The sequence below is a fragment of the Aphanomyces astaci genome (assembly GCF_000520075.1).
Source record: "Aphanomyces astaci strain APO3 unplaced genomic scaffold supercont1.166, whole genome shotgun sequence".
NCBI classification, from domain to species: domain Eukaryota; phylum Oomycota; class Saprolegniomycetes; order Saprolegniales; family Verrucalvaceae; genus Aphanomyces; species Aphanomyces astaci.
Window position 1 is genome coordinate 32,778 of NW_009798429.1, and position 15,520 is coordinate 48,297.

Below are 15,520 nucleotides of genomic sequence, written 5' to 3' on the forward strand. Positions count from 1 at the left end.
AGCATTCGAAGGCGGGTAAGGTGGAGCAGCATGACCAGCGTCAACGAGGTGAAGCCGTTGAGGTTGCAAGTGGTAATGGAGACATATGAGGTACCTCCGAGGGTTGGTCTAGCCACAAACTTAGCCGGTCGTGGATGTCACTGTGTCCGTCCAGAGGTCTTCGAGGCTTCCATGAGTAAGGGACATTGTGGATGAGTCGAACATAACCTGGCAGGATGGAGTAATCGTCAAGGCGAATGCCTGGTCAAGTGCAACCATAATGTCGATGTTGCTAACCCAATCAGCGAGAGTTGAGGCGACAGCACTGTCTTCACTATCGGCCGCTTCCATGATGACGTCGTGGGATACCCGATCGGCTAGTGCCGTGCGTGCTCTCTGCAGCAAGTCACACAAGGCCTTGCGAATTGGCGTGCCGAGGGTGGAGTTAGGAGGACGTTGCAAAGGGTTGATGATGCGAGATAACGATCCCCGCTACGTGCAGGGAGGGCAAATACAGGACCAGAGGTAGCAGCATTGGGCGCCACATCATGGGCATAGTAGCATGGAGCGAGGGATACAAGCAGAATCTCGGCAAGGGCGAGAATGCACTCAGACTCGTGGTTCAGCAGTACCGTAGCGTCACTAACATCGTCAGAGTGGTACTCGTCCAGTGACGATGATCGTACCACTGACGTAAAGTCGAGGCCTAGGGCGTGGATGGAGTATGCGTGGTTGAAGACATTGTGGTACAGGATAGCAAAAGGTGTAGATGGCCCCCACGTCGTGCGCATCCATCGGCTGAGCATTCGAAGGCGGGTAAGGTGGAGGAGCATGACCAGCGTCAACGACGCAAGCGAACGTACTTGCAGACCAAATTCCATCGGGTATTTGGACAAAAGCGACTGGATACGGTCCGCTGCACCAGTGATAACAAGGTCAACGAGGTTGAAGGCTGAGGTGGAGTCGGCAGGTTGGAACACATCGTCGTAAACGCCCACTTCGCAGCAGCAACGTGTGAATCGAGTAGGGCAAATTTCTCGAGCATTAAGTCCAGTGACACGGTCGCACGCGTGACACTCTGACCGTCGGGTTTGGTGCCATCAATGTAGGTGTTGGAAGGTAGGGTGCGTGGAGAATCTGGTACAGGGAGGATGGAGGGAAGGATCAGCATGCTGTTAGTGGACGAAACCACCAGTTGAGTTGGTGTGACCACGATGTGTTCACGCAGTGCGTTGAACATATTCGGCGATTGCCATGGGCGTTGCGACGGTGCAGATGCCCCAGAGCGGCTAACGGCGCCGTCACCCCGTGGCACCCGAGTCCATCGTGGTAGCGTTGGTGGTGGGATACATTGACGCTTGTTAACGCCAGCCGGGCGAGCTTGCAGGGGTGATGGGCTCAGAGTGAATGGCTGTGCGATAGCCTTTTCCTTAGCGGCAATATCCAGGTCAACGCGTTGGAAACCCTTGCGGTGGTTGTACCACCCTCGACCGTAAATCCTATGGCATTTGCCGAGGAACACAATTTCGTCGAGCAATCACTCGTAGCATACAAAAGGGGGAGGAGGATGATTATCGTTAAATGATAAACGATAACGAGAGCCTTTGGGACCGTAGGCGGCAGACACTTGGGTGTAGATGCCGGCAGTTGGAGGCGCGCCGATCGCAGCTAGCACCTCCCAAAGGAAGCGCTCGGAGACGCGGTCGTGAACGAAGTCGAGATAGAATCCATCCATAACATGTGGACTGGACATTGTGTGAATTTGACTTTGGTGCAGTCGCGGGAGACTGGAATCGCGAAGGATACGCCAACAAGGCGATCCATTGCTTCAAAGGATGCGAGTCCCCAGGTCAACTTTTGATTGGCTAAATCTCGATGACATTGCACAATTTCGGCCAATGAGGGTTCGAGACCTTTTTGATTGGTGTCAAAAAGTACAGCCTTCATGGCTTTGCCCTCGTCAATGGTGTTGGTGTAGGAACCGGTATCCATCTGTACGCGACAGACCACTGGCTTCTTCACGTCAAGACGAAGCGGCTCGAATGCATCAATAATGCACCTCCAGAAGCTCCAAAGTTCAAGAGTTCCAAGAGGGGTGTAATCTGGGGCATGGTGGGGCGGTGGGTACCGATACTGTGTCAGCCTTGGAGCTGGCGCGGTCTGCGCGGCGACGATTTTCACGCATGATCTCCCATACGTTCTCTGTAGGGGGCGCGTTGGGTGGCGGTGAAACAGTCGGGACAGGCAGTTGGCCACGAGCAGAATGTGGCGGGTCGGTGACAGTGTCATCAACGCTTGGGGCGTTGGATGTGCCGGACGTTATGGGACGATGAAGTAGCCGGGGGTGGAACCGCGTGGCATCACGGGGGGGTTGGTGCCAATCGACGGGTCGACAGGTACACCAAGAGCGGTTACGGTGGACAGATCAAGCAACATGGTAACGGTTGGTAAACGGAGGGTAGTCTTTATGAGGGGTCAGATAGTGGTACTATGTACAGCTGGCAAATAGAGGATTGCGCCGTTAGTCTAATGGTTAGGATTTCTCCCTTCCAAGGAGAAGGTCGGGGTTCAATTCCCCGACGGCGCAACCTTTTTTCGTATTTTTTAAAAGCACCTTGACGACTAAGTACGAGTACTAAGTATACGTAGAGTATTGTCAAGTCGATTCGAAACTGGCGCCCCCAACAGAATCGAATTCCTTAAGAGAATGGATAAAAGAAGCACCTAAGCCAATCAATTCACGTCCTGTCGAATGTTGCCAATCCAAACGTTTGATTCCTCCCCAAGATTGTTTTCAAATAGGTTAAAATAGAATTTATATTAGGGACATCTTATGCCTAATCTACTTCAAGAAATGTGACTAGTCTAATGGTTTAGACACCAGGCGTGGCGATGGCTCCCCACTTGAACTGCGGGTGATATATGCCCAAGTCCCCACTCGAATTGGCGATATGTATTTGTATTTTACTGCGATATGGTCAAACAACTCCGGATAAAATGAGTCGAAACACATTCCGTGATATCTAGGGGTGCCATGCCGCCCTGTCCTTCAGCTACACGGCAAGCAAAGCGGGTTAACCCAGTTCAACGTACAAGCCACGCAGCGACTGGGTGCATCTCCAGACTCACCGTCATTTCCACCGCAATCTCGCAACTTGGTGTGACACCCCTAGATATCACGGAAGCAGTTTAGACTCTTTTTATCCGGAGTTGTTTGACCAAATCGCACCACCTCCAGGCTCACCCGTTCCATGGTCTAATATAACAGAAGTTTAATATTGAACGACATGAGGAAGACGCTGAAGGATCTGCCAGCATGCACAATCAACAGGCATGCACCAATGAACTGACGGCGGAAGAAGTTGCTGTTCAGGAGGCCATTAAAAGCTATGCACAAGAAATGGACGACGAGTACGTTTCCCACATGGTTGAGGGAATTCAAGCGGCGGCGCAACCACGACACCTCGAAAGTTGCAGTGATGCTAGTGACAACGGTAAAATCAATATAAGCAACAGTTCACACCATTTTATACAATCAAAATAGATTTCGATGGGGTACGGACATGCTACCAAACGACACGACGGAGATGCCGACGTTCCTTTGAATGAAAACGATAACGTTAGTTCTGCTGAATAAAGTCTGCCGTGGGATCGATTTCACGCATAGCTACACATAACAATAACTGATTGATCACTCTAGTCTCCGCCGTGTCTTCCTTGGAACTCATGACCTTTCTTATGCATGTAAAGGTCATAGCCCGATTTCTTCTTCGGACACTTCGCGTACCTTCGATTACACGTATATATAATATCATGGGTAGTTCCGATATGATCCTTAACCTTACCTGTGCGTGACAAGGACGTACCCTCGGGCTTTCCACGGCGTTGCCGTATTTCCTCAAGTTCTTGCGTCGCATCCATGCTTGAATGAAACGGAAACTCTTTACTACGTAGTGCTTTCATTCTATTTATAGAAATATGAAAAAAATAGGAGTAAATATTCAGGGATATGAACTCACGCGAGCGCTATCTGTTGTCAAGGAGCTCACCATAACCACTCGGCCTGATTGCGACTCGGTGATGATTTGAAGATAACATAAAAGACAAAACGTCAAGCGCACACCACATCCCAAGTTACCCATCTCGTCAATAAACACTAATGCTCTCTCAGAGAACACCAATCCCCCAACACCGAGAACCATCTACCTCTTCGGAGAACACCAATCTCAACACAGGGCACTATGCACAAGTCCATAACAACCCATGACTTTGTGCAACATCAGCCACCAGAAAACATAGCGCACACCACCCAATCACCGAGAATTACCTTCCTCACGGGAGAATATTAAGCGCAACTGCGGACGTTTTATGTGTTCCTACCCAAGAGTCCCGTCGGCCAAACACCACTCGGTAGTTATGGAACTCCAGCGAACACGACTAAATAATCCCCATCACGGCGCAACCCCAATCGCTATAGCGGAGGCTTACTTCGGTTACTACACATAGAACCGAGGACGCCTCTTGTAGGCGCTCATTTACAAAACGTGGAGATTCGCTCACTTTTGCCAAAACCCCTACCGAAGAGCTACCTAAACCAGCTCAACGTGTTCCTAATTGACCCAGCCGTTACCGTCACTGAGATCTGGCGCATGCTCGAACGCGATTTTGGGGAGTCGAGCGCGGCGGGTGTCATTGGCCTCCTCACTAAGTTCGTCGGCACCCTTACGTCCGACTACCGCCAAGTGGGTGACCACTTTAAGGTAATGAGTGCCCTACGGAACCGCATCAACGCTCAGAGCGTCAAGTGTTTCGGCGAGCCAATTGTGTCGGAGCAGTTAGTGGGTGCTCTGTTGCTATCGCTCCTCCCCCAGCAGTACTTTGGGTCCTCGGTTAAGTTCACCAAGGATTCATTTACTATGGACAAAGTGTTTCAGTTGGTGGTGAACACCTTTGGGTCCAAAAGTAAGCGGGACATTTTATCGATGTCAACCGGATTTGGAAAATCCCTAAGCAAGTCCGAATTTCCTTCCGGTTGGCCAAATTCTGGCCAATGAGCGCAAGCCAAAACCGGATGGCGGCCAGAATGAATGTTTCTACTGTAACGGCAAGTACAACGAAGGTGCCAAGGTGCACATGAAGAAGGACTGTCCAAAGCGCAAGGAAGATTTGCGAAGGGGTACTACCGCACGTCCATCTTCAAGGCGGCGAAGAGTGGCCCGGCTAAGGTGGCGGCGGTGCGCTCTACTCGAAGTGAAGTGGCCACTCCAAGCGGCGGCGAACGCACTGCCACGGACATGGAGGAGGCGGCTGCTAGCCTGGATGACCTCACCATGCAGTTGGAGTATGCGGTAAGACTAACCTCGTCTCATCTATTACATGAGAGTAGTGTAGTACTAAGAATCATTGGGTCTTAGATTCTAGATGCGGAGTGAGTCTCACTGGTAGAGCTGAAGTGTTTGTACGAGCTAAAATTGATACCTCGTATAGATTTAGCTTTCCAAATAGTGGCTCTTTGGATAATTCACATGCTGGATTGATTCGTTTGTACTTGTTGGGACCGCTTGGACTCAAAGAGTTTGAGTTTGACAACGTCGCTTATGTCCCGGGGTCAGCTACCAACATAGTTAGCGAGCACCTCCTGCAAAAGTGTGGATACGCTGTGGCGAATGGTCACACCCCTAAGTTTAAGTTCATCCTGAAAGGGCATAAACTGCCGTTTGTAGCTGTAGCAATTGCAGGGTCCTACTACATCAGGCACATGAGTACCAAGGAATGCCAAGTGGTGTTCCTTGGTACTCATGTGCCTGATGTAGTGTGTGTCAAAGCGTCAAGGCACAAACATATAGAGCAGATACTCTAACACTTAGCAAAGTGTAATATATACTGAAGGAATGGCATGTGAGGCTCGGTCACGTTGGTCGAGCTATGCTTGTTCGACTTCTCAGCAGTGGGCAAGTGAGAGGTGTGCCAAAGATTGAGGCCATAGTACTCAACGAAGTGACATTCTACTGTAAGGTGTGTGCAAATGAAAAGAATAGAATGTCCTATAGGAACTTACAAGGGTTGAGGGACAGCGATGTCCACGGCACTCTGCATTCTGACACGAATGGTCCCACGAAAGTGAAGGGGCAATATGGTCCTCAAGCTGGGATAAAGTACTACGTAAATCTGATTTGTGACAAGTCATCATGGAAGTGGTGTTTTCCTATTTGCAAGAAAAGTGATGCTGTAAATAAGATCAAGGAATGTGTGCGTCAAATCGAATGTCAGTAATGTGGTGGCCAGAAGTCCTAATGTATGGCAACTACATCCAAAATAGGACACCTAGTACGAGGTTAGCATACAAAAGCCCATACGAAATAGTGTATGGGAAAACTCCGGACCTAAGCTGAATGCAAGTTTGGGGATGTGTATGCTACGCTCATGTCGCACATGACATCCGATACGACAAAAAGCTCTCAGCACGTCGACTCAAATGCAGATTCTTAGGAATCGCTGATGACTACAAATGATATCAGCTTCTAAATGTACACACGAATCGGTTCTTCATTGATCGTGAATATGGTAAGAAGGTCGTGAGGAATGCATTCGATTCGAATGAGTCCGACCTTACTAGTAAAGAAAGTAAGCAAATTTCAACTCTCGAATTGAATTCAGGTGAAACAAACGCCTTCTACAATGAGTACAATGTCAGTGGGAGATATCGAAGCATATTGTAATTCTGACAATCCGGATTGCCAAGAGGTTGAACTGTTGACACCTCAACCGAAGAGAACACAGAGGATTCCAGTTCATTTGAAGGACTATAAGTGCTACCAAGTCCCCACATGCACAAGATTAAGGGTCAAGGTCATGATCTACTCGGAGTCAACATGGCCATTGTAGTGCCTCGGTCACTCAAGGCAGCTCTACTCACACCTCAACGAGAAAACTGGATGGAAACTGTGAACTCAGAATATGGTTCATTGATGGATAATGCTAGCTGGGATTTAGTTATTTTGCCCCAAGGAAAAACTGCATTACCATGTCATTGGGTGTTTAGTGTAAAATACACATCCATCGGTGAAATTGAAAAATATAAAGCGAGACTTGTTGCCAACGGCCAGTTTCAACAGTATGGACTAGATTACGATGAGGTATATGCTCCTGTGGCTCGGTTTGAGTCGTTAAGGCTAGTACTTACGGTTGCAACGGTCTTAGATTGCGAAGTTCATCAAATGGATGTGCATACAGCGTTCCTACATGGAAAACTGGACACTGAGTTTTTTATGCACCAACCTCCTGGATTTCAAAAGAGAGGACTGAAAGGTGAGCATTTGGTGTGCAAATTACTGAAGAGCATATATGGCTTAAAACAAGCACCAAAGATTTGGTAAGCTGTCCTCCATGAGTTCCTTACTATAATTGGCTTTTCACGATGTGACAAAGAGTATTTCATCTATGTGAAAAGAGTGGACCAAAATCAGTAGAAATCAACAAGCTCAAAATTGAATCGAGCAATCGGTTCAAAATGAAAGACTTGGGCAACATCCATTATGTCCTCAAAATGGAGGTTCAAAGAAACAGAAGTGCCAAGACCATGACGATAAGCCAACATAAGTACATCAACGACTTATTGGTGAAATTTGGCCAAGAAAATGCAAAAGAAGTATCAACTCCTCAGTTAGTGGGAGTCGAGTTAGAACCTGAAACAAAGTTGTCGAACGAGCAAATTGACAAGCAGCCATTTGACTATAGAGGCATAGTCGGATCACTGCAGTACCTGGTTCGAGGTACTCGTCCAGATGTCGGTAACACCGTTCGAGAACTAACTAAGTTTCTTTCGTGTTACAATGAGACTCATTATTATGCTGCACTGAGAGTGCTGAAATACTTAAAGGGAACATCTAAACATGGACTATATCTTGACGGGATGTGCAAAGATATATTTTATGACGTGTGCACTGATGCATCCTTTGCGAGCCAAATAAAGGATCTGAAAAGTATTACTGGATATTTGATCCGAATGGCTGGAATTTGTATATCATGGTCAAGATGCAAACAAGTGTGCGTCGTTATCAACTGTTCAAGCAGAGTTGATAGCCTTAAGTGAAGGAGTGAAAGAGTATGAATGGAACTTCATGCTGCTAAAAGAAATGGGATTTCACGTGAAAAGACCAATCACTATCTGGACAGATAGCCAGCAACTATCGATATTATGAAAAATCCATCAAACCACAAAGCTACGAAACACATTGAAATTCGTCACCTTTTTTCACGTGACATATCAGAAAAGGGAAAAATCAAGTTGAGGGTTCTGCCCAACCAAAGAAATGGTTACAGATATCCTGACCAAGGCGCTGGCGCTGGCGCCCACACAGTTTGAAATACTTCGATTCCTCATGGGAGTTCGAGACCTTAGTGTGGCCTGGAACAATGAAGAGGAACATGTTCTGTTTCAGTGGAGTTAGCCGCGTCATGACAGATCAAGTGGGAGTGTTGAATATCAGTGTTAATTCAATCTTATCCGTAAATTAATGAATCCCATACAAAGTTCCATACTGATTTACAAAGTAAGACATCAGTAGTGTCGCTTGCATTAGGTCACGACATTGGAATGAGCGGCCAGCATCGTCTGTAGATGTATCTTGAGTGATCTGCATGACACATGCCTATATTATTCAGGGATTGGCAGCTCTCCGTTTGACACTCGTTAGTGTCACGTGACGTCATAGCTAGCGATAGTCATTAAGTTGGCGCGACGAAGCAGAGGCTCGTGTTCACTTTGGAATTGCCCTTTAACTGAGCACCTTAATACCAACCCCTTCCAACCATACCGCTGTGTTGCCCGCGTTCATCTTAATACCGAGCACCACCTACACTTTGTACAACACCCACCACCACAAGGAACCCTATGTATCAGTACCTATTAACGAGTACTACTCATTACTTGGCGGGATACCAACCTCTCTACAAAGGACGGTCTGCACATACGTTTCCTCCACCAACCACCATCTATTACTTCGAGGAAAATAACCGTCATAACGGACGCAACGTCGAAGTACAGTATAAACACTCATATTGTCAAATCGATTCAAAACTGGCACCCTCAGAAGAATGGAATGTCTTAGGAGAATCGCTTAACGAACCGCCTGAGCCAATCAAATCACGTCATGGCGAATTAGCCAATCTTTTGACCCATCCGCATTGGGCAAAACCACTTATAATAATCGTTGTATAGTATAGTGTGTACAAGATTCAATAGGATCAAATAGATTCGAAAGCTATTTGGCGAAATGACTCTCAAATACAATTCCTTACGAAATACTACGTACTAGTGTACTGAATTTGGATGAGACAAGGTCTCATTGGAGCTACGAAAACTGCTGTGTTAAGTGCAGGTGGCAAGAATCCTTCAAAGTGCCTCCACTTAACTCTACTTTGCCTAAGGTATACTGTACGTTGTAATAGTAGTATTAATAGTACAAAGGATTTCACCATTGATTAAATGAAAAGGATCCCATAATAATAGTAGAACAGAAGTTTAATTGAATCGAATAGCTCAATTTGGTGTTGGACTCGAACTCGATACTTTGTAAGTCAACACATTTTTCGCACAAATTATTTTTAGATTGACTAGCATTCCTTTGCATACATTCATAGAATACCAGGTGGTTATGATTCCGGATAGCAGTGCCAGTGAAAAAATATTAGAATTTTTTTTAGGATTTAAAGTGAGAGAAATGGGCAAATTACTGTACTACGACTTAGAAACCCCGAAACCCCGCGTAATAGCTATTAGACGAGCATCATTTATTATCCGGATAAGGCAATATCCGCCACCCTTTCCAGTGAAAAGAGCGGGAAACGAACATGAGCCTGAGCGGAGATGACAGCGACGTGGAGAGAGACACAAAGCGGCGCCGCCTACGCCGAGGTGACGACGCATCCGACGACGAGGACAATGCATCTATCGCGTCGGGGATCGAAGGAGATGTGGGTGTTACGGCTGATGAGCGCGTGTACTTCTCTGCCGACGACGAAGAGGACGACGAGGGTGAAGATCTGATTGAGAATGCGCAAGACGACTACAAGCGCATGGATACGTTGGATCAGTACGACATGGGACAGCTGGATGACCGTCGATACGATGCCATCGATGACGACACGAGGCGTCGCGTCGAAGAAGAATTGGACCGCCGCGATGCCCGCGAAGGGCGGTTGGCCGCCGTGCTCCAGGAGGACCAGGAGATGGAGCGAGACGATGCACATCGTCGGCGATTCGTGCGGCGTCAGGACGAAGGCGAGGGCGACGACTTGGTCCAGGTACAACACGTTCCCAACTTGGTCGCCGAAACCGTCCATCTGATGCATGTACGTTAGGACGAAGAACTGATCAATCTGGAGCACTTTGACGTGCCGTTGCGTGAGTTCATCGCTGCGGAACGTCCCCGGAACGAAATCAAGCGGCGATTCGTACGTCCTTTCCCATCTTCGTTGCGATGCTGACTACTCGTTGACCACATGCAGAAACAGTTCCTCAACACGTACACCCACGACAACAAGGTCGTGTACCATGAGAAGATCGTCAAGATGGCCCAGCGCAACGAGCAGGTCCGTCTTCGATCATCTTCATGCTTGGTTCGTCATGGGATTTGTCGTCCTAGAGCTTGGAGATTGAGATCGGCGACATCATCCAATGCATGTCCATCTTCGCGGCGTGGATCGTGGAAGCGCCCAAGGACATGCTCAGTCTCTTGGACGAAGTCGCTCGCGATGTACGTCATGTGCATCCGGAATTCCCTCGTTTTTCATCGTTTTTTGACGTTTTTTACGTTGATTCATCCGAAAATCACTCGTATTATTCATTTTTTCATGTTTTTTGTACCTTTTAATCTTTTTTTTTTACGTGTATGCATCCAAAAATCCGTCAATTTTTGGTCGTTTTTTCATTTTTGATATGTTTTGACGTTTTTGACGTTATATATTCATCCAAAACTCCCTTTTTTTGGTTGTTTTTTATCGATTTTTTCGGTTTTTGAATCGCATAGGTCGTGCTGAGCTTGTTTCCGTACTATGACACGATCCACAAGGAAGTATTTGTGCGTATATTGGACCTCCCTGGCACGGAAAAGATTCGGGATCTGCGGACGGCGCACTTGAACTTTTTGATCAAAGTGTCGGGCGTGGTCACTCGTCGGACATCGGTTTTTCCGCAGCTCCAGCTGGTCAAGTTCAACTGCGTGGCGTGTGGCGCCATTTTAGGGTACGAATTACGCAATTATAGCGTAAAACAACGTGGTTTTAGGCCGTTTACGCAGCATAAAAACGCCGAATTGTCGCTAAATGCGTGCCCCGAGTGCCAATCCAAGGGCCCGTTCAGCTTAAATACGAGCCAAACCATCTACCGCAACTACCAGAAGCTCACGCTGCAGGAAAGTCCGTCCAGCGTCCCCCCCGGCCGCGTCCCCCGGTCTAAAGAAGTCATTTTGCTCGCCGATCTCATTGATAAAGTATAAGCCGTCTATTTGCATATATATATATATATATATATATCGTCCTCCTCGTAGGTATACGTTGCCTACTGAAATGTATTGATAATTGGGTCCAGAATGGACAAATCTGTAAACATAATCGCCCCGATCGATGATTCGTCTGTCTATTTTGAGTCCTTTTTGTATATTCTTGTCCTAGTATTCGGGGTTTCAGGCTCATAGATTGATTGATATTTGACGTTCTTTTACGAAAATCGTTGAAAAAACGATGAATTTTAATGCTTTTTTACGATAAATAGGCGCGACCAGGAGAAGAAGTGGCCATCACGGGCGTGTACATCAACACGCCCGACCCAACGCTCAATATGAAGGACGGGTTTCCCGTGTTTAAAACTGTGATTGAAGCCAACCACATTGAACGCACTGCCGAAGGGTACTTTCAATATATATATATTTAATATTTAATATATATATATAGACACACGACGGTACTCACGGCCGAAGACAAAAAAGCCATCTTGAAGTGGAGCAAGCAGCCCAACATTGGCCAATTGCTCATCCAGTCGATCGCTCCCTCGATTTACGGACACACGTCCGTCAAAACCGCGCTCTGCCTGTCGTTATTTGGAGGGAAACCCAAACACATTAAAAACTCCCGGGTATAAATCCAAACCCCTTATCCCCGGAACCCCGAACCCCCGTGTTGTATTTTAATTTTAAAATATTACGATTTAGGTGCGAGGCGATTTAAATGTGCTCATGGTGGGCGACCCTGGTACGGCCAAGTCGCAATTTCTAAAATTCGTCCAAGCGACGGCGCCCCGTGCCGTCTACACGACCGGGAAAGGCGCGTCGGCGGTGGGGCTCACGGCCGGAGTGACAAGGGACCCTATGACCAAGGAATGGGTGCTGCAAGGTAATATGGATATGTTTAGATTATCCATAATATTTAACCTTTTTGGCGAGTACGAGGGATTAATATATTTTTATTCGTTATGGAAAGTTTTTTATAACTTTCGTTTTACCTTTTGTGGGGATTTCTGCAAAGTATTGGATATAATTATATTGTCAAATCGATTCGAAAGTGGAGTATTCTCAGCAGAAGAATCGAATATCGATTAAAGAACCGCCAATCAAATCACGTCAAATTTCTGCCAATCCAAACGTTTGACCCATCCGCATTGGGCAAAACCACACATATATATATATAAATTGTTATATAGTATAGTGTGTACAAGATTAAATAGGATCAAATGGATTCGAATGCTATTTGGTGAAATGACTCTCAAGTCCAAATTTGGGTGAAATTCCAATACCACTTTATGTTGGAAGGTATTGAGTGTTTTTACTCTTTTGTAGATGTTTTTTTTAATACTTCGGATGTATTTTTTTACCCTGTTTTAGGTGCTGCAAGGTATTGATATTTTTATTCGTATTTGGATGTATTTTGTTGAATATATATTTTGGATATATTATTAACCTAGATTTTAGGCGGGGCGTTGGTATTGGCGGACAAGGGTGTGTGCTTAATCGACGAGTTTGACAAGATGAACGAGCAGGACCGCACTTCTATCCACGAAGCCATGGAACAGCAGACGATCTCCGTGTCCAAAGCTGGCATCGTGACCTCCCTCCAGGTTATATATATATATATATATATATAATATATATTTATTAAAATGATATCGTAGGCGAGATGTGCCGTGATTGCAGCGGCCAATCCCATCGGAGGGAGATATAATGCCACGCGAACGTTTGCCGAAAACGTCGAGCTGACCGACCCAATTCTGCAGCGATTTGATGTGCTTTGTGTGCTCCAAGTACGAAATATATTGCTTTTTTCACCAAAGAATTGACTTTGGATACTTTTATTTCCAAGATTTCGAGAAAACGGCAACATAAATATATTTATATATATATTTTGCCGTTTTCTGGAAAGCATGGACTATCTTGATACTTGTTTGAAACGTTTATGTTGCCCTAATCACGAAAGAATGGGCTTTTGCTACTTTTGTTGACTTTTAAAATAATTTGATGTATATTTTTGAATATAATATAGTTTTGAATACTTTAGGACAAAGTGGACCCGGTGCAAGACGAGCAATTGGCTGATTTTGTGATTTCGTCGCACATCAACAGCAGTTTGGACACCCCCACGGTACACACACCCAAATCACACCCATTTTTGAATATATATATATATATAAACATGGGGTATTCAACTTTAAACGACATGAATTAATATATTTCTTTCGTGTATATATATATATATATAGGTGTCGACAGCGTCTACTCAAACGCATTTGCCCCCAGAGTTGCTAAAAAAATACATTGTATATGCCCGAACGTATGTAAATCCGACGGTCAGCTCTACACTGGACACGCGAAAGATCGAAACTTTCTACGCCCAACTTCGCAAGGCATCGCAGCACACTGGCGCCGTGCCCATCGCGGTACGTTAAAACCCCTAAACCCCTAAACCCCGAAACCCCTAACGTGAATTATCCGTGGGCAGGTCCGCCACATCGAATCGCTATTTCGTATGGCCGAAGCATATGCGAGAATGCACCTCCGCGACGCTGTGTGCAACGATGACCTGGATATGGCCATCCAAGTTATGACCACAGCGCTGTGCGACGCGCAAAAGTTCACGTTCAAACGCCAGTGGAAGAAATTATTTGCGCAATATTTGAGTTTCCGCCAAGACAATACGATTGTGCTCATGCATATCGTCCAGGAATTGTTTCAAGCTGCGTATACGTACCACCAGGTAGGTATCCATATCGTTTTCTAGCTGGTTTTCGGCATTTTAATCATATGTTTTATATATTAAAAAAATATTACAATAACACCAAATACATTTTCTTTTTTACTAATATTTTTTAAAAAATGTTTTGGAAACTCCATCTTTTTTCATGTCAAATATCCTCATACTAGAACGACAAAATGTCACCAATTTTATAAATGATTTGATATACAGTGGATAGAACGATTGAAGAAATATTATGTTTTAAATATATATTTATTCTTGTAGCTTCGACAAGAAAAAAAGAAGATATCAGCGCCCCTGTCCGAGCTCACAGTCGCCTGTACGGATGTCCTGTCGAAAGCCAAATCGCTGGGTATACTGGACCTAAGTCCTTTGTACGAATCCACTGCGTTCGAGCAGAACGGACTCCGCTACGACCCTGACCACCAGATGATTCTCAAGACGTTTTAAAAACATACATATATACTTGCCAGTGTATATATATATATATATATTCTTCGAAGCATATAAAGCACATAGAATGCCAAGGGTTGCCATAAAACTACTTTTCAGAGGTTGGCTGAGTGACCCAACCCTGAAAAGTCCTAGACATTTGTTTTCATTCAGCTCCTCGTCATATACCCGATACCTGTAGAATATGATGTGCTACAGTAGGACAGTTTAATCTGCGGTGTTGTATGGCTGCTACTAATAGTACCAGTATACATATATTCAGAGGTTTATACTCGAATTGGTGCATTTTCAATTTGGAGCTCAGTGATTGGCTTAGCTTTATAGTCGTTCTTTGGCCCATACTGTACACCATTAATTCGTGGCACATACTAGTATTATTATAGTAGAGTGTATTAGTATCATTTCTAGTATTGTGCTTTTCATGTAATTTGCGTGTTGTTTAACTGCATTAAAAAACAACCAGACGTTAAAATAATATAAGCCCGATTGACGATAAAACAACGCTAAACCCAAGTTCTGCATTTCAGCAGAATAAAACAACCGCAACTTACTTCGAAGAGTTTCGTAATCTCAACCAATCTGGGGTTACGAAAATTGCACGAAACCCATTATCCGGAGGCGACTCCTCCCAGGCAACCGATGACTTGGTCCATGACGGTGCGCAGGTTGACGACAGCGACGGGGTTCACTCCGTCCGGGAGAGGTTGGTGCGCAGGGATAGACAAGATTCGGTGCATGTTGAAGGAGACAGTGATAGCAGGTGCATTTGGTGTGGTGCGTCGTCGAACGATATCACTGTGTGTTGGGTGGTCTGGGAGGACCCCAGGTGTTACGATGTCGTACA

At 45.7% G+C, this 15,520-nt stretch overlaps 3 protein-coding genes and 1 non-coding gene across 4 annotated transcripts; 3 read left to right on the top strand and 1 right to left on the bottom strand.

Moving 5' to 3' along the window:
* Positions 1–120: 120 nt before the first annotated feature.
* Positions 121–1,732, bottom strand: H257_18453 (hypothetical protein; the record flags this gene model as incomplete). The annotated part of the gene is made up of 5 exons (XM_009847509.1): positions 121–240; positions 301–471; positions 525–895; positions 958–1,464; positions 1,591–1,732. 5 exons carry the CDS (start codon positions 1,730–1,732, stop codon positions 121–123), a joined length of 1,311 nt encoding a protein of 436 aa, XP_009845811.1.
* A 762-nt stretch (positions 1,733–2,494) lies between these two features.
* Positions 2,495–2,566, top strand: H257_18454. The gene has a single exon. It is a non-coding gene; the product is annotated as a tRNA-Gly (tRNA).
* Positions 2,567–4,628: 2,062 nt separating this feature from the next.
* On the top strand, positions 4,629–5,518 carry H257_18455 (hypothetical protein; the record flags this gene model as incomplete). Its single annotated transcript, XM_009847510.1, has 3 exons — positions 4,629–4,993; positions 5,099–5,327; positions 5,394–5,518. 3 exons carry the CDS (start codon positions 4,629–4,631, stop codon positions 5,409–5,411), a joined length of 612 nt encoding a protein of 203 aa, XP_009845812.1. The 3' UTR covers positions 5,412–5,518.
* Positions 5,519–9,776: 4,258 nt separating this feature from the next.
* Positions 9,777–14,717, top strand: H257_18456 (hypothetical protein). The gene is made up of 15 exons (XM_009847511.1): positions 9,777–10,284; positions 10,342–10,434; positions 10,489–10,572; positions 10,626–10,736; positions 11,010–11,224; positions 11,267–11,471; positions 11,753–11,886; positions 11,932–12,112; positions 12,189–12,369; positions 12,945–13,090; positions 13,145–13,273; positions 13,528–13,611; positions 13,730–13,906; positions 13,969–14,223; positions 14,488–14,717. Exons 1-15 carry the CDS (start codon positions 9,832–9,834, stop codon positions 14,671–14,673), a joined length of 2,634 nt encoding a protein of 877 aa, XP_009845813.1. The 5' UTR covers positions 9,777–9,831; the 3' UTR covers positions 14,674–14,717.
* The last annotated feature ends 803 nt before the right edge of the window (positions 14,718–15,520 follow it).

Bases quoted from the DNA above. Each gene is read 5' to 3' on its own strand.
- H257_18456 (XM_009847511.1), top strand. From the start codon at position 9,832: ATGAGCCTGAGCGGAGATGACAGCGACGTGGAGAGAGACACAAAGCGG. The intron at 10,573-10,625 runs GTCCGTCTTCGA...TTGTCGTCCTAG, and splicing joins TGGCCCAGCGCAACGAGCAG to AGCTTGGAGATTGAGATCGG. The intron at 10,737-11,009 runs GTACGTCATGTG...TGAATCGCATAG, and splicing joins TGGACGAAGTCGCTCGCGAT to GTCGTGCTGAGCTTGTTTCC.